Source organism: Cornus florida, unplaced genomic scaffold, assembly GCF_030987335.1.
Source record: "Cornus florida cultivar Cherokee Brave unplaced genomic scaffold, ASM3098733v1 CherokeeBrave_3.0.0_Hap2_Chr11, whole genome shotgun sequence".
NCBI classification, from domain to species: Eukaryota; Viridiplantae; Streptophyta; class Magnoliopsida; order Cornales; family Cornaceae; genus Cornus; species Cornus florida.
In genome coordinates, this window is record NW_026775581.1 from 43,986,569 (window position 1) to 44,013,161 (window position 26,593).

General features: G+C 35.3%; 1 protein-coding gene across 6 annotated transcripts; it reads left to right on the forward strand.

Moving 5' to 3' along the window:
- Nucleotides 1-1,845: 1,845 nt before the first annotated feature.
- Nucleotides 1,846-25,734, forward strand: LOC132281679 (uncharacterized). Of its 6 annotated transcripts, XR_009471731.1 has the most exons (6): nt 1,847-2,463; nt 2,734-2,795; nt 20,161-20,291; nt 20,417-25,161; nt 25,253-25,454; nt 25,557-25,734. XR_009471731.1 is itself a non-coding variant. In XM_059783358.1 (5 exons), the coding sequence occupies exons 1-4, from the start codon at nt 2,403-2,405 to the stop codon at nt 25,132-25,134; spliced, it is 291 nt and encodes a 96-aa protein (XP_059639341.1). In that variant the 5' UTR covers nt 1,848-2,402; the 3' UTR covers nt 25,135-25,454; nt 25,557-25,734. The 6 variants fall into 6 exon arrangements, 3 of the variants coding, with proteins under 3 accessions (XP_059639341.1, XP_059639339.1, XP_059639340.1); XR_009471730.1 differs by having other exon boundaries at nt 1,846-2,463; nt 20,165-20,291; nt 20,417-25,454; XR_009471729.1 differs by having other exon boundaries at nt 20,417-25,454.
- Nucleotides 25,735-26,593: the final 859 nt, after the last annotated feature.

Sequence of the window (26,593 nt, forward strand, 5' to 3'; positions counted from 1 at the left end):
ATCATCAATTGGAGTATTCTCTAGCATGCAATTAGAATAAGGAATTCGGCCTTTGCTTGACTCAGCATTGTCGTCACGCAATTTTAACTTTTCTGTCAGCGAGGCAATTTTTAGATCTTGCTCCTTGAAAGAGTGTTGTAATTTTTCGATTGCACAGGCCATAGTTATCAATTGCTCTTCATACGAAGTAGTACTCGTCATCATGACTTGCATAGTGATGGAGTCAGAAAAAATCTTTGGCCTTGGGTGGACCAGCCTTGAACTTGTGACTGGAGCAACTTTTGAGGTTGTAAGAACCTTCATTTTTGCCCCTAGTGAGGTGGAACTTGAACTTGTGATTGGAGCAACCTTTGAGGTTGTAGGAAACTTCCTCCTTGCCCCCAGCGGGGTGGAACTTGAACTTGTGACTGGAGCAACCTTTGAGGTTGTAGAAATCTTCATTCTTGCCCCAAGCGAGGTGAAGGAGGTATGAGTTTGAGTTGTTACTTTGATAGATTTGACAGAATTGACTCTCATCGCATCGTGCTGTCTTTTGGCAGGAACGGATGATTTGACCATACTCCACATCATTGAACTTGCAAAGGTGTTTGTACCACTTGATGAAGTTGCAACCTTCTTGCCACCTTTTGTGATTGTATTGATGTTGTGCGTCATGACTGCGATGTCTTTAGTGGTATTCTTGTTCTTCGTCTGAATCTTATTGGACGTCATAGAATCTGACGATGAATTTGTTGAGGATTTGATGTAAGAGAAAGAGATAAGAGGCAGAGGATGTCCCACTGGGCGTGCCAGAAATTTGTACACACAAATTTTGTACTCTGCAATAAAGACAAAATATGGGCAAAATAATAATTTATTAAATCATAAATATTTGGAGTACAATCCTTTGTGATATCTTTTACAAAAAGAATGGTCCTCTGATTTGATCTCCTTTTTGGTTGGTTGAATCCAAGGGCTGCACGAGCTTGATCTTGAATCACCGTGGAATTTGGATGAAGAACGGCACGTCTTTGGATGTGCTTGTTGTTGATCACCATGGAATTTGATGAAGAACGGCATATCTTTGGATGTACTTAATGTTCTTCGTCTTCAGAGAGGAGAGAATTTGTTGAATTTGGTGAAGAACGGCACGACTTTGGATGTGCTTGGTGTTCTTCGCTTTTAAGTTTGCTCTCAGGATATCTGAATTCTGAATTTCTGAGTCTCTGAATTTCTGGACTCTGAATTTTTTGTCCCCCTCCTTCTTCCTCCAGGCCTTTATTTATAGGCTTCTTGGGTTGATAGGATGATGACACGTGTCATCTCCTGATAAGGTAAAATTATAACTGGGCCGGACCGGTTATATTATGAGAATTATCCTTAAAAATAATTATTCAAAATATATTTTATTAGGAATAATTATCTGTTTATTTAATCATCTGGGTTGGGCTAAGTAAATAATTTAAATGGACTAAGTTTGGGCCAATTAAATAACTTAACTAAACATTAAGCCTATAATGGATCAATTTGTCAAAACCAAAGCCCACTAAATTTTTAGTGTCTACAGGTGGCGATGGAGTGGTGATGACGGGGTGAAAGGCAATGGAGGTGGTAGTGATGGTGGAAGGTAGTGGTGGTAAAAGGTAATGGTAGTGCTGTTGACGGTGATGGTTTATTGATTTTTTGGGAATTTAATTTTTATTTTTTTAAAAAATATTTGGGAATAGAATTGTCATTACACAGGTTTAGTTGTGAAATGAATTTTCATTATAATGAAATGACCATTTCCACTTTATATTTCATATCAAACAAAGAAATAGTTAGAATATTCATTCCATTCCATTTCCGTACACCAAATGCACTTAAAATTCTTGCCGTGAAAAAAGAAAAAGAAAAAAGAAATCCAAAAAAATGGCAATTGCAACTGATTTTAAGCATGCAAAGGTCAATTGAAGGTTTCACGAGGATCCCCGTATAATTTTTATTTTTATATTCCCTTTTCCTTTTCATATCTATTCTTGTATTTTTGTTATTATTTTATTTTTTTTTGCCAAACCAAAGATCAGATTTTTTTTTTATTTTTTTGAAAAAAATAAATCCCTGTGTTCTATTTATCTTTCCTTTTCTTTCTCCCAATCTGCCTTTCCTTCCTTCTATCCTTTGTTTGTGTTTGTGGTTTTTTTCTTTTTTATCCACTCTCTCAGCCAAACACCTCCATATCTGCTTCTATACCCTTCTTACATTCTCTATTTCCCTTCCGTTTAAAATGCAGCATTGACGACAGCGACGTGAGAATCTAGCGACGAAGGCCTGGCGAGTGACCACGCGACCCCTTCAATCGGTTCCGGCGAAGGCAAGGCAATGCTAAAACCCTAATCCTAAAATCCACAGGTGAGGGGTTTGCTTGACGTTTAAATGGTGTTATGCTATTATGGTTGCTGTTGTGGCAATTTCAAGGGTTAGGCATGTCCCCTCAATCATCAGGTAACTGACTTCTCTTATTCTACTTCTTATTTTTAAATTTTGATGATGTATTATTTAGCAATTAGGGTCTGCATGCTTTTTCTTTTTATTAGCAATTAGTCATTATGAAATTGAGTCAAGTTTTTTAGCTTCAAATTCTTTTACTTTCTGTTATTATATTATTCTGATTTGATGAATGGGAATGAAAATGCTTGTGAATATTTAAGTCTTAAGTTTTCAAAAATTTCAGAAGTTCCTTAACGAAGTTTAAATTTTGTTCTTTTAAAATAGGTTCACTCCCCTCAAGGGTGAAGCTAATTGGAATGAGTGGCGTCGGTGGCGGTATAAGTAATGTAAGTTGTTTTGTGTCTATATTTTATTTTTTCTTTCATTTTTTACTTGAACAAATTTAAGGTCATTTTTATAAATTTATGTAACTGTTAATAAAGACACGACAATATTGACTACAAGCTTTTGATAGTTTTAGAAGTTGGGTTGCAAAAGTTTAATAGTATAGGAAGTTTTTGCAATTAGCTGTCTATGGGATAACTTAGTTGGCTTTGGTTATGCCACATAATATATGATGATTTGTGACAGAACAAGCTATATAAATAAGATAACAACAATTTGATTCCACAAAGTCTAGAACACAAACTTAATTTACATCAAATGATAATACGTTGAAATTTAATTTTTGCAATTCACTCTTCTTTCTGCCCTCTCTTAAATATTGAGTCATGTGGGAAAAAAGTCTAAAAATCCCCATAAGGTTGGGGGTTAAGATTAGTATTAGAGTGATATTTGCTCTTTTAGTTGAAGGGTGTTTATTTCAAAGGATTCCATGTAATTTTTCTTCTTCCGGTTACCTTATTCTAGTTCAAGGGATTCCATATATAACTAGTTTCACATAAAATCCCAAATTTATTCCTCTTTTTGTTTGTTTTTTTTTTTTTTCAATTAATAAAATCACTAATTCTGAATTAACAAATCCTAAGTCCAACAAAAAATTAATAAATCAAGAAAAAACTTCACAACATGCATAAAAAATGAAAAAAAAAAAAATTCATAAAATTGACTTTTAGAAGGAAACAAATCCTAACCCAACATATAACAAAATAACATTAAACTGCTTCAATTTGTTTATATAATTAAATTACTTTATTATTTTATAATTTTGATTATTAGTCATGTGCAATGCATGTGCACATTTAACTAGTACTTATAAAAGGGTGGGTGTGTGTATATATATATATATAGGCTGGCTGCTGCTTGAAGAATGAACTCCAAACGTAGTACTCATGGCCCAAAATTTCAAGTTCTAAGGAAACAAAATGGTCATATTGGGAGACATATTTGTATTGCAACATTGTCTTCCAATCTTCTCCGACTACCACGACCTCATAGTTGGGTTGTGGTCACATGCATTAGAATTTAAAAAAAATTGATGACGAGGTTGTCACATTCAGTTGAATTTGTGATGGTGGATATTTTTGCTTCATAGATGCACATACACAGACCCACAGAAGGTTGTGATTGTAAGTGCTACACACTTACTCTCTCTCTCTCTCTCTCTCTCTCCCTCTCTCTCTTTAATATTCTCTAATCAAACCCTTAGTCAGTCTTTCTCTCTCTCTAAACCTCCCCCTATTCCATCTCTCTTAAACTCTATAAATTTAAAGGTAACTTTATGAATATATTGAGTATAAATGTATTATGGATATGTTGAAGTGAGGAGGGAGAGTGAAGAGAAGAAGTGTATGAATATATATATATATATTTAATTAAAGAATTCATATATGCTAAATAGAGGGGACATCAGTCTAATTTTTTCTATTATTAATTACTCTTGTTATTTATGCTGCTTCTTTTCCCCCTTTTCTTCACCTAAAGGAGGAACTCATATTAGTTCATGACCGTTCAATCTTCACTTATTAATAACCCAATTGAAACATTTTAATTGTGATATTGCTTATTTGCTTTGAGATGCATGTCACCTGATGATAATGTAAAAAGGCAATTCGGATAACCATTACACAAGCCTCGTAAACTTTCTTTTTATGTAAGGTCATTAAATAATGGTTGTCTCCTCGATTTGGGGCATTAAGAAAGGTGGATTGTGCAGAGTTGCAGACATGACCTTTTTGCTTTATTTAGACATGGTGGCTGCCCTCAAATGTTAAAAAATATGAAGTCAAAGAAGTATTTGAATAAGTATAAATGGACTTGCAAACAGTATTATTAATTTCATCTTTTTGTGCTGTTTAGAAGGTCACCAGGAAAGCTATTTTTCTTATCCAAGTCACTAAACCACTCGAGTTACTATGTTATGTAATTTGTTATTATTATTATTATTTTTTGATAAGTAATAGTCGATTATAAAAGTGTTCAAAAGGGGAACGCGTCCCTAATACAAAAAACGAAAGCTGAACCTAAGGACCTATAGAGTCCAAAAGATCAATTAAGTCATCAGTAGAGGAGCAAACGCTTCCTTTCACATAACAAAAATAGAGCGAGAATATGAAGTTTCAAGGTCGCCAAAGGCGATTCCTTTCCTTCGAAAATTCTACTATTCCTCTCTTTCCATATGCACCACCAAACACAGTGTGGAACTATCCTCCAATATGTTATGTAAGTTGTTATTACAAAGCAATGAACATTGGTTTCACAACGATATATCGTTATTCAGATGCTTCATTTACAAAATGGCATCTTTTCTCCAAACTTTACATTTTGGGGGTATAGTCAAAATTAGCACCTGATTGCATAGTTGAAATGACCCGCTCATATATTGCAACTAAGCTCAAAGAAGCAAAAATGAAAGAAAGGGATTAGCAACATAAACAGATCTAGATTGCGGACTGGATTGCAAATGTCGATGATGTAGCAATTTAAGGATGTGAGATTCTTTCTTCTTCTTCTTCTTCTTTTTAAATTTTTATTTTTTTATTTTTGATAAGTAATTTAAGGATGTGGGATGTAACGGGAATTACGCAAGTATCGGAAGTTACAGTTGTGAAATTTTATCAACCTATGGATTGAACAAGTTAATATGAAACTTTTAACTTCAGAATCTAATAAGTATTTGGTTTTTGATATATATATATATATAGTTTAGTGATTTTGATGATTAATTGAAGGTTGTTTAATATGAATTCTGGCTACATATTTATTTTAAGCTTTAAAACATACTAATTTGGAGTTTTCACTTAACTTATATGTCTATATGTACTAATTTGGAGTTTTCACTTAATATGAATCTAGGTATCTCTAGACGTAGTGAATATAGTGATGTGATGTTTTTTAAATCTTAAATATAAATAAATAAATTGTTTGATTCAAGATTTAGCATTTTGTTTGTTTTTGTTTTTAAGTATGTTTGGTAGATTTAAGTTTTTCTTCGCTTTAGAATTGACAGAGAGAGATTTGGAAAAATAAAAAAGAAAAGGGGCTTGGCTGGGTAGACTGTGCACATTATTGGGTCATTTTATGCTTACTCAGCCGAGTCTGTTTTGATTCTAATTCTCATCAATAAATAGGTGACTTGGCCTAGTCTCAAAACCATGGCCACGTAAGATTTAAAGAAATCACAAAGATGACGATAAATATGGTAATTCCTTCGCTACAAGATTATAATCTTCTTTAATAGGTGAAAAGATTATGAGAAGTGAATATTGGCATTGGGAAGTCAAAGATACTATATAATACTCTTAGGTTGAGTTTGGTTCTCCAAAATATATAGTTCTGAAAGGAGATAGGATTTTTCAAATATTTGGGCGCAATAATGGCTCAGATAAGGATAGTTACTTCAGTGGGTTTCCATGTCACTTGTATGATGAACTTGACAAAAACACCTGTCAGGTAAGTTTTGCGTAGCTGGCACATTGGAATATATGAAAAATCCGAGCCAGTGTTATAAACGCCTCTCCCCTTCTCCTCATTATGCTATCTCAGAGAGAGAGAGAGAGAGAGAGAGAGAGAGATTGTGCTGTGTCCCTGCCGCCTTACCTACAACTTGCTGTCAATTTGTTCACCGGTGTGTACCACCTCCTCTTGTGCGTCATTTGTTTGATTCAAGTCCTATAAATTTGAGTTGCTTTTGGGAAAGATCACTTTGATCTCCTTTGATTTCAATATTTATATCCAGATCGGAAAATTAGCATGTATGTATATAGTTGATATAATTAGATTGCACATTGTAGTGAAATTTACTAAGGGTTTTGAAATTTATAGACTGCTATATATATATATATGTCTATATATATTTTTTTTCAATTGAATGATGTAGTATGTATGTCTAAAATGGAAACTAAAAGCTCTGTGTATTTTTATTTATTAATCGATGGGAGTGATTGAGATTTAGTGGGGTTTGGAGGATATAGATCTTGTGCATGTGTCTTGTCTTTCTTAATGTCCACATCTGAAAATTAGCATGTATGTATATAGCTGATATAATCAGAATTCACATTGTAGTGAAATTTTCAAAAGATTTTAAAATTTGTAAACTAGTTTTTTTTTTTTTTTGTTTCACTTCAATTCTATTAGATGGTATGAATTATAAGGCTTTGTGTATTTTTATTTATTTATTTAGTCTTATAGTATCAGTGGGAGTGATTGAGATCTTGTGGGGTTTGGAGGATATAGATATTGTGCACGTGTCTTATGTTTGACTGTCTTCTTCTTAAAGGAGTAACTTTTTCAGGGAAGTGATCAAGGACTTCTTGTTCACAAATAACTCATTTACGGTTGAAAGGATTAATTGCAATGACCTTTTGGCCACAAATTCAATATATGATTTTGAAGTAAGGATTCATTGCTTGGTGCAATGATAGGAACTCGGTTGCCAAGTGTGAGAATGAAGGTTTCATAAAGTGCTCTTATCCGGGTGCGAAGCGTGAAGGTCTTATCAACCAAGCTGTTCGAGACAGACTTAGAGCATGAGGATAGTCACTTTGTGCAGAATGTATAATGTTATGGTTGTTCGTAGTCCACTCTTCCCAATTCTCACAATTAATGGGAGCCAACATTTGATTACGGTTTTTGTTATATCTATATGGGGATTATGTACTTACCACCAAAAAAAAAAAAATGAAAAAATGGGATTATGAACAAGGTATATGGAAAAAATAAAAATATGGTATATTTGAGCTTGGCTTGAAAAACCTTCTTCAAGCTCTTAGCCTAACTGAGCTGTAGGTGAACTCAAAACATAAGGTTAAAATGTGATCAGTTGTTGGCAAATGGATTGGTTTACAAAGCTTGTGATTCTGTGTCATTTTTTTAATTCTAGTGAATCTTAATCAGGATAATTAAGGATACATTTAGTTCTTTCTTCTCAGGGAAATGGATGACAATTTGAATTTGCTTTGAAATTTACAGTCAAGTGTGATCTACCTTAAATGAAGTACAAAAAGTAGAGTCAAGTACCTCTTATGGCGATCAAAAGTCTGAACCTTTACTTTTTATTTATTATTTTGTATAAAAAGGTTTTTTGAGAATGTAATACCCAAAACCTATGTTACCCGGATTTGGGTACGGGTGTTGGACACGGGTACGTGTCTAGAGGTCGGATCTACCAATCTATTCAATTATAGGACACGGGGACACGGAATAAAAGTGTCCAAAATTCGGACACGGCATACAAAATATTAAAAAATGAAAAATCATATTAGTGATAGTCTGATAGATTTAATCATATAGGCAACTAAGCATGTCATAAGGCAGTAGGCAGCAACTAACAAGATAACTTAGATAAGTAAGAGATGATGTTAATTCATAATTGTTAAATAAGTTAAATAACTAAATAAGTACCTTATTGAATTGAGTCAATTGACTGAATTCTCACACTTGCACCACATAGATTCGGATTTCAGTCTTCACTCTTCATTCACACAGTATACATATACAACACCACAGGTCCACAGCCAGACTCTGCACTTCAAAAGTTTGCACCTGAAAAGGCTGAAATGTTATTTGAAATTTATGTTATATTGACATTAACATATTGTTATGAACTATTGAACTTATGAAAAAATAGAAAAAAATAAACAAATGCAAAATTGTTGAGTAGAACTGTATAAAGATTAAAGACAGAGATGTTAGAAACTTAGGAATCTTAGGACTTTAGAGTTTAGAATTTCATAATGAACTCAAAGACTTCAAACTTTAAACCATAAGGTCCATAATTATATCATTCATATCATAAAGTCATACAGTAACAGATTACCAATAGGCAATAGCAACAATACCAATTGCCAAGTGCCACCAACTACCAAGTAAGCAAGTACCAACAACTTGCAAGGCAACATTCCAAAAATTTAATAAATTAATAGTGATGTAAAAAAACAAACAAAAAAATGTAGTAGAAGAATATCTATGAAAGTCCTGTTAAAGATATTTAAATTTAAAAGTAAGTTTATGAACTTACACAAGTCCCAATACTTTGTTGGCCCTTCCTTGTATTCTTTCTTTTTTCTTGACAAGAGACGGAGGTTGCAATGTACAAAGACCAAATCCTCAGCTCAACTTGTAGTCAATCTGTTTCTTTTGATGCTTTGAATAAGAGAATATGTACTCCAATTTCTTTCGCAACAAGATGATGATGCGGGTTGTGAAAGCAGCTTGAATGCTAAAGCTTGTAACATTGGTGTTGAAGCACCATGATTAGCCCACCATGAAATTGGTTCCTTATATAAGTTTGCATCAATAACATGAGACTCATTAAAGTAACCAGATCCCCACTTGAAAAAGCTCCATATTCGATATAAACTTTTCAAAGATCATTTTGATTGCTAAACAATCGTTTGAAACATTTGCTTCTATTTAAAGAGACCTCTTGATCTTCATGTGGTGAGAGCCGTGGAACTCCATCACTTCCACCTCCAATCCAAGCTTCAGTGTAGTATTTAGAAACCAATGAATGAGCCATACAATGCAGTGGATTGTTGCTTTTATTCCATCTTGTCTCCAAAATATTGTGAATGACATCAAAGAAATTAGATTGCCAGTGAGCAGATCTTGTTTTTCATGTCCAAATATTCTAGATTTAACTTTCTCAATCATTGTGTCCCACATATCATAAATCAAATGGAGAACAGGAGCATCAGTGTCTGCTAACCTTAGAAATTCAACAATAGGCTCAGTAAAATCCAAGAGATATTCCAAATCAGCCCACCAACTATCACTCACAATGGAAATTTTAACTTCCCTAGCCTTGATTTCAATTGCTGATTTTCCTTCCCATTTTAGCTGCATTCTCCAACTTGGATCCATCATCATCTTCTTAAGTGCATCCTTCACTTCCCTCATGCGTTTTGCCATAATAACGCTTGATGCAAATCTTGTTTCCGCTACTCTTAGCAAACCCAATTCCGAGTAAGTGTTGAAAATTGAAAGTACCATGCCATGGTTAACAATGAAATTTCTTATATTTTGCACACTACTCACCAAATCAGCAATCCACTTACATTCAACAAATTGAGGTGAATTTTCAGATGGTTCACAAATACTTTTTAAAGCTATATTTAGGCAATGCACAACACATGGAGTCCAAAATATGTGAAGATCCCAGCAGCCTTAAAGTTACTTCCATTATCAGTAATCACTTGAACAAAATTTTGTGAACCCACTTCTTGGATCACGGGTTTGAACAGATTTGCTACATAATCAGCATCCTTTATGTTGCCACTTGTATCAACTGCCTTTAAGAACATTGCACCACCTACTGATGTAGCCATTATGTTTATCAGTGGCCTTCGTTGTCTATCCGACCACCCATCAGAACAAAGGGACATGGCTTTCTTTTTCCAAGTATCTTTTATCGGTTGGAGCTTGCGATTCACATGTGCTTTCTCTTGGGCTAGCAATGTTGTTCGTAATTTATCGAATGTTGGAGGAGTATAGCCAGATAACTTGCTGTTGACTAATGTGAGTGAATATTTTCTGAAGTGAGGGCACCTTGCCAAGTTGAAGGATAAACTAGACGCATAGAACATGCTAGCAGCTTGCTTATCTGCCATATCTCTTTGTGCTACATTAAATGCATTTTCCAGCATTCCTGGAGCTGATGCCCTTCTTTTTTTGCATTGCAACAAATCTGATCCTTCAGGCACGGACAAATAATCTTCCTTCTTTCTCACATTCAATTCTTCTTGAGCTTTTTTGCTTTCAGAATGGCCATGTTCCTTCTTTAATGCTTGAAATACATCATTATTGATAGACTTGCAAGCTTCAACCCCTTGATTAGGAATCTTCAATAAATGACCCTTCACTTTTGAATAGGATCCAGGTTGCAGTAATTGCAAGATCAGGTTCTGTTTCCACCTCCACGTATTGGTAGGTTGAGAACCTTCACATGATTCCATAATGGTTTGTCATCAAATTCTGACCCCAGAGCTTTTGATGGTCGTAGGTTTGTCTTTCCTTTCTCTTTGACAGATTGTTGAGATGGAGAGGACATTGTTTCCAAACTCTAAAGCACAAGTGTATATATAAATGCATGATATATTTAATGAGCAGAATAAAACTTAAAAGAATAAATTATCAAAAAAAATTCTCAAAACTTAAAAGAATAAAATTATTCCAGTATCAGTTAATTCAGTTGTCTCAGTTAATTTAGTTGTATAACCAATGAATGCATAAAGGAAATAGTACGTACGGTTACTATATTCTTGGCAGAGACAATTGATTCTAACTGGCGCCTTCCCAAGTTACTAAAAGGTGGCTTTCGGATTTCTGACTACTGGCAGACAATTGATTCTATGAATAGTGACCTTCTTCCTCTTCTTTTCTGTCTTACTAGTTTTGCCATGAGAGAGAGAGAGAGAGAGAGAGAGAGAGAAGTTATATATACCTATTGTTATAAATTATAATGAACATAATAAAATTTAAAAGAATAATATTATCAAAAAAAGTTCTGAAAACTTAAAAAAATAAAATTATTTATTGGAGGTGCATAAAATAAAATTATACAAGTATGGGTTGATTTAGTTGTATAATCATATATATATATATAGAGAGAAGATATATATACCTGTTCAAGGGTTGTTTGTGTTGCAGTCTTTTGCAGATGAGAGTATATAGAATAGCAACATAAAAAATATACAGGTCGGAGCAACATAAAAATGGTGCAGGAAGAAGAGAGAGAGAAGATGAAAATGGCGCAGGTGCAGGAAGGAGAGAGAGAGAAGATGAAAATGGCGCAGGTGGCTGGAGCTCTTCTGAAAATGGTGACGTGTGAGAATGGTGCACTGCTTTGAGCCACAAAATATGTCACAGTAGCATTTAATGACTGACTAAGCCATCACCCCCAAACAGCCTTTTGATTGATATAAAATCTAATATTATATATTAAGTTAAAATTCAAACAACTTTCGTACTTGTGAATCTATGATGATGTGAAGTCACAAAATTAGTGTATATAATTAGCAACATTAATTTAATAATAAGTATTTTATTTCTTTACCTATAATGTAAGCAATTATTCTTAATTAAATATTTCATTATCTAACTCAATTGATTACTATAGTCTCTCAATTACTATATAATTATCTATTAATTACTATGTCTCATGAACTCAATTACTATATAGTTATCTATTGATTAGTGATTATTATAGTCTTATTAGTTAACTATTGATTCCTATAGTCTCATAAGTTCAATTACTATATACTTATCTATTCATTACTGTAGTCTCAATAGTAAAGTAATAATTATTATAGTCTCGTGAGTTCAATTATTATATAGTTATCAATTGATCAGTGATCACTATAGTCTCGTTAGTTAACTTTTAATTCCATGTGTTTAATTATATAGTTATATAGGATTAGTATACTAGTATAGCCTCCTTAATTCAATGTGTTTGATTGTATAGTTATATATAGATAACTATACTAGTGTGTGATTTTTAATTTCATGTCTTAATTATATAGTCATATATAATTACTATACTATTTTAGCCTCCTTAATTCAATGTGTTTAACCATATAGTTATATATGGATCATTAAACTAGTGTGAGATTTTTAATTTCACGTGTTTAATTATATAGTTATATAGGATCACTATACTAGTATAGCCTCCTTAATTTCATGTATTTAATTATATAGTCATGTAGGATTACTATACTATTATAGCCTCCTTAATTCAATGTGTTTCATTAGGACAAATATAATTCAATGTGTTTAATTATATAGTTATATATGAATCACTATACTAAGTGTAACCTTCTTAATTCCATGTGTTGAATTATATAGTTAAATGCTTAAATATAAGCTTTTTTTTTTATTTTTTATAGTTAAATACTTAATTTTATTCTAATATTTTTTTAAATAAAATAAATAATTTAATGTGTAATTATTTATATAATTATCTTACTAATAATTGGGTATGTGAGATTTAAATAGAAAAGAAACTTGAGTAATATAAATTTATTTAATTTTTTTTTGTAGGATATTTATACCCTTAAATATGATTAATGAGTAATAAGAAAATTATATAATTTTCTTAGCAATAAGTGGGTGTGTAAGCTACCGAGCTTTAAATATGGGATAAAAAGTTAATTAATTTAAATATAATGTATATAATATTTTTTAGAATATTTAAAAATCTCAAACATGATTAGTAATTAATGTGAAATTAGTTTACTTTCAATATTTTTTATATTGAAGTTATATAAAAAAGGCATAAGTATTTATTTACCCTTTTTAATGGATTTATGAGATTTAATTATGGAAAAAACCTTTTATTATTTTAGACAATATTATTTTTAGATTTCTCATATTAGTTGTCCACTTTAAAAAGTCAAAGCAAATAAGTCTTATCTTTTGATCATTGTCCTTTATATTTTAAAAAAACAAGCATTAATATTAATAAATAAGTATACACGTAAAGTTAAAAACTATTGTGTATTTTATTGTAACATATTTGTATATATTTTGTTGTATTGATGATGATAAAATAATGTACAAAGCCCAATGCCCAAAAATAACCTTGTCTAAATTATTATTTTAATGGACAAAAAGTGACCCACAGTGTTTCTTGGGCGATCTCACAGTGTTTCTTGCACTGCTGGCCTGTAATATAAACTTTGAAAAAAACAGGGAGGGAAAAACAAAAAATAAAATAAAATAAAATTGGGGAGAATATTTTCTATGAATACAAAATTACATAATTGTTTTAACTTATAAACGAAGAGTAATAAATAGTTTTTTTTTTTTTTTTTTTTGGGAAGGTAAATGTATTGTATTGAAAGAAAGAATTTACAGGGCCAAAGCCTCAACCAATGGGCCAACCCATAAGTTAAACAGCCCATAAGGCCTTACAGATGGATTAAGACATATTCAGTCTAGGGTTTCCTAAACTAAAGAAGTCTAAGCCAAAGATCATCCGGTTCCAAGCGGCGATGCAGGTGACGCACTAGCCGCACCGTGCTCATCAGGAGGCTCTGCTGGCGGCCGTATAAAGGAATCAGGCAGATCCCACGTGAGTATCATTCTCCTAGCACAACCAGAGTCTTTAACCACCATAGATGATAGTCTCTACCTTATCAATAATAAATAGGGTTATTCTTAGGGTTACTCTTGTCAAACCACCCCCCCCCCCCCCCCCCCCCCCCCCCCCCCAACACACACAGATACACACACACACAGATATACACACAAGAGGGAAGAAAGAAAAGAACACTCAGATCTTTTGAAGGTGCAAAAACGCAACAAATGGTTTAATTAAAGGTTAAAAATGTAAATTTACACCTATCTAATTATGTTAAAACGATCAGCATAATTGTGGTGAGTGGGTTACAGCTGGTAACCCACTAACCACAATTTTTATTATTATATATATACTACCATATAAATAATTATATATATATATATACTACCATATATATATACACACGTTTCTCAATGACAATGACAATGACAGGCAGCTGTCGGCCGAAATTTGTTTACGCGTGAGAACGTGAACAAGACGCGCCAAATAGGGTAGGTTTCTATGCAAAACCAACGCGTGAAGAACCCTTGTCTTCTCCAAAACCTCCTTCCTTGAAATCGCGGCGAAACTAGTAATTTCCGACCACAATTTTCGACCACTGAAACAAGGGTTTTCTTCAACGGCCGTGTCCGATCTTGATCGTACAAGGTCGGACGCGTATCTCGAGTCCGTGTCCGTGTCGTGTCGTGTTGACACGGACACCCTCGTTGGAAACGACGAGTCCGGTAACATAGCCCAAAACTAGATTTAAATATGTTCTAGATTTATTTATTTATTATTTTTTTGAAAATGTATTGACCAAAATAGATTTACATGTATCCCAATTACAACTTTAGTTTCTGAAAATCACTAGTTTAACTTGTTTGATTTTAGTTGATACATATAATTCAATGGGCCAACCACTCTATCTATTGAGCCAAACCTAAACATTACTCAGCTAAGTTTTGCTCACCCATGACCCTATTTTCAATTTCCACAATCATTCTCACAATCACGCATGAATAGAAAATAAAGTAAAGTAGAGTTGACACACACCAACATAATGAAAATATCAAAATACCTCAATCAAGATAACTTTGAAGTCACTAGAGCGCTTTAATGTATAAAGATTGAATCTTTGAAAGAAAATGAGAGTTCTGAGTTAAACTTATTTGAGTTTTGAATGAAAATACCTCAATCAAGGTAACTTCGAAGTCACTAGAGCATTTAAATGTATAAAGATTGAATCTTTGAGAGAAAATAAGAGTTTTGAGTTAAATTATTCGAGTTGCCTTTGAAGTCACAAAGAGTGTTTTAGTGAGTAAAGATTGAATCTTTGAATGAAAACACTTCAATCAAGGTACCTTTGAAGTCATTAGAGTGTTTTAATGTATAAAGATTGAATCTTTGAACGAAAATGAGAGTTTTGAGTTAAACTTAATCGAGTTCAAATTTACGTGGAAAACCTAAAGGGAAAAGTCACGGGACCTAGTCTACGTAGATAAAATTAACTATAAGAAAACGAAGTTGCAACTAGGTTGATAGTTCTCACAATCTAGAATCCCTAGTTACCTCTTGACATAGACTGATGCCAAACTTTCCAAACAAGTCTTCATGTTGTTCGTTCGTTTGTTGCCTTCAGACTTCGCTCCTTATTGTCAAGGCACACTGGTTCTTTAGATCATCCAACCCTTCGATCGATGACTATTGGACTCAACTCGATCGATCGACACTTCAACAACTCGATCAATCGACACTTCAACAACTCGATCGATCGATTGTTTTGAAAGATGTTTCGATCAGTCAATGCACCAATTTATTTAGTTTAAAATATACTCCCTCCGTCCCATATTAGTAGTCCATTATTTCATTTTTACATGTCCCAAATTAGTTGTCCTCTTTGAAAAGTCAAAGCATCTTTTCTTTATATTTTCATCATTGTCCTTTATCTTTTAAAAAATTTCAAACTTTGTAACTATATATATTTAAATTAGAAAGGACAATTTGGTAATTTTAAAAGGGGACAATGCATTAATTGCATGTCTCTTTAAAACTCCAATTTCTATAAATGGACCTCTGCTGTGGGACGGAGGTAGTGGTTCAAAAAATTTATAAAAACCTAAATAAATTTGTTAACCTCACCAAGATCAAACTAGGTAAATTTATGTCTTTCTATGGTCATTTTACTTGTGCCCTAGATGTATGGCGCACCCGCAGTAGAGTTCATGTTTTATTCCTATTTCATTGCAATAATCAGTATTTTCATTAAAGAATTCTCTACCTTTATCATTTATGGTTTTGTCAATTTAATATACTTTCTCCTTTTGGATTCTTTGATAAATTGTATTAAAACTATTTGTTAAATTTGGATGTGGAAATAAGAAATGCAAATAGGAAAAGGGAAGAGAGAAATATGGAGAACACAAGTATATACATGGTTCGGCACAAAGGTCTACATCAATGGACAAAGAGCTACTAAGGGCTACATTTCTATTATTCAGATCTGCATATTGCTTGATAAGAATATATAAAAGGTGAACAATAGTCAGAGGAGGCACTGTGATTGGTGGAGGATTTTGCTCCATGATTATATAGAAATATTTATATATTTCAACATTACCCCTCAAGTTGGAGCATGAATATTATGAATGCCCAACTTGCTAAAGAAACACCTTAAAAGATGATGAGAAGGTGTCCGGAACAAAGCTAAGAAATTGACTAGATCTTGCTGTGGAAAATAAACTGGAACTCATCGGGGAAAATGGCCGGAAGTAAATGGGAAAGGTCAGAACAACGTCGGGAAAGGCCAGAACTAAGCCGGGAAAGGCTGGAACTAAGCCGAGAAATGGCCGGAACTACGCCAGGAAATGGCCGGCTATGTTACATGGACTCAGGTACGGGTGTTGAACACGGGTGTGTATCCATGAGTCGGACGTGTCAAATTTTCAAACGGAAGGACACACGGACATGGCTAAATATTCATTTTATTTTATGTTCTAGAGTAAAGTAATGTTTTTATCTAATATAATGTTCAATATAGGCATTTAACTCATTTTAAAGTAATAATATAATGTATTTGAATGATTGGCTATGCTTTTTAAGCATATGTCCAACCAAAAGTGTTGAACACATATCCCATACCCATATCCGAGGAACATGTGTCTGACACGAGTACTTCACTACTTTTGAAGAGTTCATGTAACAGAGATGGCCGGAACTAAGCCATGGCCGGAACTACGCTGGGAAAAGCCGGAACTACGCCGGAAAAGGAATGTGAAGACATAGAGAATATGCTCCATGATATTAATTTCAATACTCCCCCTCAAATTGTAGATGGGATTACAAGAACAACTTGGCTCTGATACCATGTTAAATTAGGATGTAGAAATAAGAAATGCAAATGGGAAAAGGGAAGAGAGAAATATGGAGAACACAGACATATATATGGTTCGGCACTAAGGCCTACCTCCATGGACAAAGAGCCACTAATGGCTACATTTCTATTATTCAGATTTGTATATTGCTTGAGTACAAAGAGTCTATATATATGCATGGTAAAGGTAAGAATATATGGAAGGTGTACAATAGTCAAAGGTGGCACCGTGACTGGTGGAGGATTTTGCTCCACCGTTATATAGAAATATTTATAGTTGGAATGAAATTGACTGAATCACCGTGATTGGTGGAAGATTTTGCTCCACGATTATATAGAAATATTTATATATTTCAACACTATTAAAGGTATTTGATTTTTCTCTTAGAAAAGCTACCCCTGGAAAACCATAACTAAAATATGCTTCATACCACCTATACTTTCAGTTTATATTGGACCCATCAGATCTATGTGTATAAGATCAAGTTTTTTAGAAGTGTTTATTGTTTGGAGTTTCTTGTGTGATATTTCTATTTGTTGTCCTAACTGACATGGACCATAGGGCTTTTGGATATTATTTTGAAAGTATTAACTCTTCATATTGTCATCAATCTTTATTTGAATTCTGTTAGTTAATTATGTTGATTGATATTTTAATTATAGTTTTATTCCAGTTAATTTTCAATTTCCATCATAGTCATAATTATGCATCAATAGAGAGTAATGTAAAGTAGAGCATGGACACACCAATTTTTACAAGGAAATTCCAAACAGGACAACCAAGGTGCTAGTCTAGGCAGGCACAGTGCACTGTAAGAGAAACAAGTCACAATTAGGTTGACAATTCCCACACCCTAGAACCCCTAGTTAACTTTGGACACTAACTAAAGTCAAACTTCTCACGCAAGTCTTTAGAATATCCTTCTGCTCCTGAACAGACTTCGCTCCTCATGATTCCGCTTCTCTAGTGATTGTTTGCTCTTTCTTCTCTGATAATGATCCGTTGAATTGGATAAAATTTTTGAATTCCTCCTTGATGACCACTCAATTACATATGGCGAAATTCATGGAAACCTAGATTGGGCCATTTTTGAATTCTTCTCTCTCTAGATGATTGAAGACTTCAAAAGCATGTCTAGATTGACTATAAATCCATTTTTATAGCCAATATAGGTGGCCCATACATTCTAGTCAGTAAAATCCTAGTAAAAATTGTGCTTTGAGAGTTTATTTATTTATTTTATTTTTTTTCTTCTACAAAAAAATATCCGTTAGGTTTGATCGATCATTTGATCGACCCTTCAATCAATGACTACTGCTGGCCTCCATTGATCAACCCTTTGATTGTGGCACACTCTTTAGAAAATCAATTGATGCGACCAGTAGCTATTTGATTGATTGAGACAATAGTCCAACTGATCTCATGATATCCAGTAGCATGGACTGCTTGTTTTTGGAGCAATTGGTCTGACATGATAAGCAGCATACTTCAGGTATTTGCAACTGGTGGGAAGTTTGTATGCCAGAGGTTAATCAATATAGTGACTCTGAGACGAACTTATAAAGTTATTTTTCTATATAGAGAATTATTGAGCTTTGGACTAGCTCCCAAGGTTTTCTCCCTTTGGTTTTTAATCAAATCTGCATGCCTTTTATTGTTATCGGTTGTTAGATGGTTGGTTGATGATCTCCTTGATTCATATGATTATTACTGATTGACTAGGAATCTATTGAATTAAAAATTGGGATTGTTTAAAGTAATCTAAAATGAAATTGGGCAAAAAATTGATCGAGGTTCAATACGGAGTTTGGACCTAAACAGCATCATGTGTGATTCTATTAAAAAAAGCTTATCATTTGGATTACTTGTTTTCTACCAAACTTCCCAGTGGATTCCAAGTAGTTAGAATAAGTTTTTGTTGAGTTGTGTCACTTCATAAAATCAGTGGACAAATGCGCTGTAATTACTTTGCATATATTTTTTTATTAAAGAAAAAAGTCTTGCATCTAGCTGAAACTTCTTGCCTCATAATTACAAAATATATGGTACTAATTGAAATAATTACATTAACTGACGGGCTGCTCACCCCACTGATAGTAGAATGAGCAGAATTCCAGTCTCCAACCAAGGCTTGTAATCCTAATGTGATTTTTGTCCCCCCGAAAGTTCAAGCAAACACACAGCCACTATATAGTTTTTGCCCCCGCCGGGACTCAAACACTCAACCTTCCCAAAGAGGGAGGAGAGGTTTTCTTGTCTAGGCTAGAGCCCGTTGGTCTTGTAATCCTAATGTTGCTTGATCTACTCCGAATGGAATTGTATGTTGCGAATCAGAGACGAGTTAAGATTTATGATTAGATGTTTAGCTTGCTATCATGAGAATTATGCTTTTTATCTGATTTGTGTGGTGATGAAAAAATTTATCGTCATCATCATCACCGTCCCTTTTAGGTTTAGAATCATGTTGGTTTATAACTTGTTTGTTTTCCCACTGGAACCTGTCCAGATGGATAATCTTAGGGTGAAAAATTAAAGGGTTTTTTAATAAGACGACTCTATGTTGGTTAATATGCAATGACCGTTTTCTTCTATTACAAATCTTTGGACCTTCACTTATATTTGATGTCTATATGTGCTGCAATAAGGTTAAGCTGCTTGTCGATCAAATCATGAACATTTAAGGAGATTTAATGCTATGTGGTTTATATGCGAAGACCACATTGTTTTATTTTTATTTATTTATTTTCAATCCTTGGAATTTCAGATATATTTGGTAGCCTACATATGTTGTAATATCGTTAATTATGCTTATTGATCATTTTATGATTTTCTTTTTTCTGATATTCTCTGATATTCACGACCATTTACGAATTTGTTTAGGCAGTTCAGTTTCCAACAAAGATGAACAAGATGGTAATAACTGACTTGAACCCTGATGTGCTGAAAATTCTTATGATTTTGGTTGCGAAATCATCAAATGGGGCTGCAGATCTGGCAAGGGCAATATCCGTGTAAGACCTTGCTTCTTTTTAGCCCTTTAAAATGAAATTCTATGTCTCCTTACAACTAGGCAACTAGTTGTTTATGTGGATACTTTGCTCTAATGGTTTGTTTTGTCTTACTAATAATGACTCAGCTGTAGCTCTACTTAAAGAGCTTCGGCTCTTTGCTGCGGTTGAAGGTTTGAACAGTCAATCATCTGAGAATGAGGTGACTTTGTCAATTGAACATGATGCTTCGGAAACAGAGGGGAATATGTAGTTAGGAGTGGTTGATGCTCCTACTCAGCAGCACTGTTCTAAAGATTCTTTTTCCGGGACGGATTTTGATCAATCTGAAGTGGATTTACTGGAACCTCTGGCAGTTGTGCGGCCAGATTGTTTGGAGACGACCAGTGATCTGGGTATGGAATGGGTTATTGAGAATATTGGAGCAGTAAGTGAAGCTTTTGGTGTCTCTGCAGAAGGTTATGAGGAACAAACCTTGTCTATTCTTCACAAAATTGTTGCAGGAAATGGTATTACTGAACCTAATCGTGGCACAAAAGAAGTCAAAAGTCAGAAATTCACATCGGAAAGGCGAACAGGAAGTGAAGAATCTGATTTCTTGTGTTAATTATGACGGGAAGAATGGGATGACCAAAGAAAGGGGAAGAACCAAAAGTGGTAAACGGGGAGGAGGAGAATTGATCGTTTTTGGTTCTACATGAAGCTACGACTTATAACATGGTATGTTTGTGGTCTAAATGATTCGAAAAGAAGAAGAGTTGTCAAGGTAGCTTTGAGGAAGTGGAGTGCTCATGTCGTATGTTTACAAGAAACTAAGATGGCTGCTATCACCATTGAGATTGTTAGGAGTCTTTGGGGAGGTAGGTTTGTGGAATGGGAAGTGTTGAACGCAACAGGCACTTCAGGTGGTATTCTTCTCATGTGGGATCGAAGGTGGTTGTCAAGTTTGAATTGTTGGAAGGGTATTTTCTCTGTGTCTTGTCTGTTTCAGATGGAGGAAGACAATTTCAGGTGGGTGTTTTCAGGTGTTTATGGGCCTGTTACTGATAGCGATAGACCAGTCCTATGGGAAGAGCTTTGCTATGTTAAGGATTTATGGTCATTGCCTTGGTGTTTAGGTGGGGATTTTAATTCTGTTAGGTCCCCATTTGAGAGGTCCACAGGGGGCAGGTGGTCCTCAGAAATGACTATGTTTTCAGAATTCATTGATAGTAATTTCCTCATTGATCTACCATTGGAAGGAACGGCCTTTACGTGGTCTAATGGTAGGGAACCGGTTACTTTTTCCCAGTTGGATAGATTTTTGATTTCTGGGGCGTGGGAAGAGCATTTCCCTGGCGTGGGAAGAGCATTTCCCGGATGTCTCTCAGGCTGTGTTGGTTAAAGTCACATCTGATCATGTGCCTTTAGTTCTTAATTGTGGTGGTTTGAGTTCTAGACGCACTCCTTTCCGCTTTGAAAGCATGTGGCTTAAATCCAAGGACTTTCAAGGGAAGGTTCAGTCTTGGTGGGAGGAAGCGAATTTCACAGGCTCTGCTAGTTTTGTGGTAGCTAGAAAGTTTCAGTTTCTTAAAATTGAGTTAAAGAGGTGGAATAAAGAAGTGTTTAGGAATCTTGAATGGAAGAAGAATAGAGTTCTTGCTGATATTGCTGAGCTCGATCGTCTTGATGAGGTGGGACAGAGTGGGGAATCATTATGCTCTAAAAGAGCCTCTTACCAAGCGGTTTTTGCTGAGATTGCTCTTATGGAGGAGATTTCGTGGCGCCAGAAGTCTCGGGCTTTGTGGTTAAAAGATGGGGATCGTAATACAAATTTTTTTCATAGACTTGCCAATGCTCACAGAAGATGTAATCACATCGGGCGTATCCGGGTCAATGGTTCTGAATTGTGGAGGGAGGACGAGGTGCGCGGGGGAATTGTTTCTTTTTATCAGCAGCTTTACACTGAGACTTTGGATTGGAGACCTACTCTTGATGGTCTTCCTTTTAATTCTATTTTTGCGTTGGATAGTGATAGGATTGAGATTCCATTCACGGAGGAGGAAGTTCATAAGGCACTTTCTAGTTGTAACGGGGACAAAGCTCCAAGGCCAGATGGGTTTACTATGCGATTTCTTAAGAAGAGTTGGGAGGTGGTGCAAGTTGAGGTGATGGGCACCTTTCAGGATTTTTATTCTCATGGCACATTTGAGAAATCTCTGAACGCATATTTTATTGCTCTCATTCCCAAAAAGGGCGGTGCCTCTGATATTAAGGACTTTGGGCCAATTAGCTTAATTAGATGTTTGTATAAGCTTATTGCCAAGGTTCTTGTCTCCAGGATGAGTAATGTTTTGGATGGTCTTATTTCAGAATTATAGAATGCTTTTGTTGGTGGGAGACAGATTTTGGATTCTGTTCTTATTGCAGGGGAATGTGTTGACTCTAGATTAAAAAGTGGGGTTCCTGGCGTTTTGTGTAAGCTTGATATTGAGAAAGCTTATGATCCCAATATTGAGAAAGCTTATGATCATGTTAATTGGGAGTTTGTTCTGTATCTGCTTCGGAGGATGGGGTTTACTGACAGGTGGATAAAATGGATTGAAACTTGTATCTCGTCAGTTATGTTTTCTGTGCTTGTGAATGGTTCACCTGCGGGTTTTTTTGCTAGCTCGCGTGGTTTGCGACAAGGAGACCCATTATCATCTTTTCTTTTCCTTATTGTCATGGAAGGTCTGAGCAGATTAATGAGAAAAGCGGAAGATTTGGGTTACATCAGGGGGTTCAGAGTTGGCAGAGATGTTGAACATCAGATGTAGATCTCTCATTTGTTGTTCGTGGATGATACTTTGGTATTTTGTGATGCTGAAGTTTCTCAACTCATATATCTGAGGTGCATTCTTGCTTGCTTCCAAGCCGTTTCTGGGTTAAAGATTAATGTCAGAAAGAGTGTGCTTGTCTCAGTGGGGGATGTTCCGGATATTTCCTCCTTAGCTGCTGTCCTAGGGTGTGGTGTTGGTGCTTTTCCTCTTCCTTATTTAGGATTGCCTTTGGGAGTTTCTTCTACACGAGTTGGGACTTGGGATACAGTGATTAATAGATATGAGAAAAGATTAGCAGGATGGAAAAAGCAATATCTATCTAAGGGGGGGAAAGTCACACTCATTAAGAGTACTCTCTCATCCCTTCCTACCTATTTTTTATCTTTGTTTCAAATTCCATGCTCTGTTGCTCAAAGGATTGAAAAAATTCAGAGGGATTTTCTCTGGGGTGGAAGGGGAGAGGAGTTTAAGTATCATCTTGTTAATTGGGATCATGTTTGCCAACCTTTGAGGTTAGGCGGGTTAGGCATTCGAAAAATCGTTCCTTTTAATCGTGCTCTCTTGGGAAAGTGGTCATGGAGATTTGGAAGGGAACGCCATCGTCAGTGGAGAAGAGTTGTCTCGTGTCGTTTTGATGAGGAGAGTGGGGGCTGGTCATCTCTTCCAGTCATTATTACGGGAGGCGTTGGTGTGGAAATTCATTCGGAAGGGCTGGGATATTTTCTCCACACACATTAGACTCAAAGTTCGTGATGGCAGACATGTCGTTTTTGGGAGGACCTTTGGTGTGGAGATCAGTTGCTGTCTCACTCCTTTTCTAGACTTTACAGTATTGCAGCCAATAAGCATGTTTACGTGATTGATTGTTATCAACTTGATAACAGTGGAGTTATGTGGGATGTGCGGTTTAGGCGCTCCTTTCAGGATTGGGAAATGGAGGAAGCTTGTGCTTTTTTGGATACGTTGTATAGGCAAAAGGATATTGGCAGAGGGCGTGATGATATTTTGTGGGTTCCTCTAGCTCATGGTAGGTTTGGTGTCCGATCCATGTTCTTGTGTTTGTCCAATTTCGTTGGTCACGAGTTCCCTTGGAAGTCTGTTTGGCATTCTAAAGCTCCTATTCGAATGGCATTCTTTGTTTGGACTGCCACACTGGGAAATATTTTGACATTGGACAATTTGAGAAAGAGAGGCAACATCATTGTTAATTGGTGCTGTTTATGTAAAGCTGATAGTGAATCCGTGGATCACATTCTTTTGCATTGTCCTATGACGTATGATTGTTGGAGTTTTATTTTTTGCATGTTTGGCGTTTTTTGGGTAATGCCTAAGCACTCCTCACAATTGATTAACGCTTGGAGAAGGTGTCCTGATAAAGAACAAGCTCTTGATTATTGGAGGATTGTTCCACATTGTGTTCGGTGGTGTTTGTGGTGTGAGAGAAATAACAAATCCTTTGAAAGAAAATAATCGTCTTTAGCTAATTTAAAAATTCATATTCTTTGTCCTTTGTTCTGTTATGTAAGAGGAAATGCATGTTCCTCGATTGATGATTTCTTGGATTTCTTGGATTCTTTTGGTCCTTAGATCATTTTCTCCTTGTATTATGGACGTGTTCCCCTTTTGAACGTTTTTCTAATATATTTTTACTTATCAAAAAAAAAAAATAATGGTGCTATTAGGATTTTGTCAAGATAAAGCCCCACGTACTCCATATGACTTTTGATTGGGTTTCATGCGTATGATTGTACAAGTGTATGCTATTACTGTAAGTTGCGAATGTAATAACGTAGGATGAGTCTGGTTTAGATAAGGCCTAATGGCCTATTTGACTATGCCTTCATTGTTTGGACAACACACTTGTGCATATAGTGACCTCAAGTGTGTGTACACTTGTTTGCATGAATTACAAAAGTATTGACTTCAGTCACTTGACTAGACACTACTTTTGCTGAAACCCTTCCCATGATGGCTGGAAAGTTGACCCTAGGTTGGGTTCATTGTCCAGGATTAAGAAGTTCCACGTTGGCACAAGTTTGGGATGACGACTTTGTCGTTTTCAGGCTTAGGTGGTATGGGTTCTGAAACTGATAGTGTTAGACTTCTTTTAATTTTCTTTTGTCTACCTTTCTAATGTCAATCATTGGATTTTGTTGTCAAAAGAAGTCCTTATTCTCCTCGCAATCTTTCTAATGCGGTTGCAAAGCTTTCATGAACATTGCTGCCAATGAGGATGTGTTAAGAGAAGTCAATTTCAGCAATGTAATGCTGCCAAATCGCTATGAATTATTCCAATACATTAACGGCCTATTAAACAGATGTGCTCAGGCTGGAAAATGTTACTGCCCAGTATATGTTAGCCAAGGTAACCAACTTTTCTTGGCAATCAATTGATTTTTATTCTTCAATATTTGCTTGACCAACTATTATTAAAATTCTGAAACTGTTTTTCTCATTTTCATTACAGACAGTACTGGTGAGTGCTTCTCAGTTTTTCGTGATAAATATTCCTCACGATGTTTCAGAAACTGACGCTGCGGATCAGTACATTATAGATCGAGCAAGTGGCAGATTAGTTTCTGTCAATCATGCTCGGAGTACTTTCATAGCTCATTTTATAGTGGATCAGGCATCTACTAGCGATACTTGGACCAAATAGAAGGTTATGTCATACTCAACTTGTGAGGTTGTTCTTGTGCCAATGCACCCCTCATGACCTCATTGAAATGCGTCCACATTTGGTCAAATACTCCAAGTACTTCATTAGATCGAGGAGGGACGTAGATGGCTATCTCAAGTTCTTCAAGAATATTGGAGGGATGTGTACAATTGTCGACATTCTTCGATATTTTGAGAAACTTTCCAAGAAAATCATAAAATTGGAATATCCACTCGAAGATTTGGAAGGGATTGTAATAGAGTCGGAGAAGGAAGAGAGTGCATCTAATGCAAGGTATTTTGGCCTGGGAGGGAAATTTGATTCCTACACTGAAGAGTTCAATAAACTTCATGCCTTGAAGGAGTTGGACGGAAATATTGGGGAAGCATCTCCTTAGGCGAACGGGACACGGTCTTGCCCTCGATTTGAAGAGCTCAAGGCAGCATATCAGAGCGCGGCTGCAGATTTCAAAATATTTCAACTTGGTGCAGTTGTAATTTTTGATCACTTATTTCCGGCGAGTTGATGTACATAAAGGCATGTGTCCTCTAAGCAGGACACAGAACCTCTTGAAAAGAACTCTAGCTAGTGTGCAACCTTTCTGTTCCAGAAAGTTAAAAATAGTACCCATCTCAGCTTGAAGAAGTTTTTCGCCTATAACTTGTGTAATGTTCTGTTTTATTCTTGGTTATTTGCTTAATTTTTCTTTGCAGGTCAAACTCTCACCATCATAAACTTCATTTTATGCAGTGCAATCAAATGAATGAATATTACATTTTATTTTCTTCTCTTTAAATAGGTGGTGGCCATGGCCGCCTCATTCGTTTATGGGGGGTTGTGATATA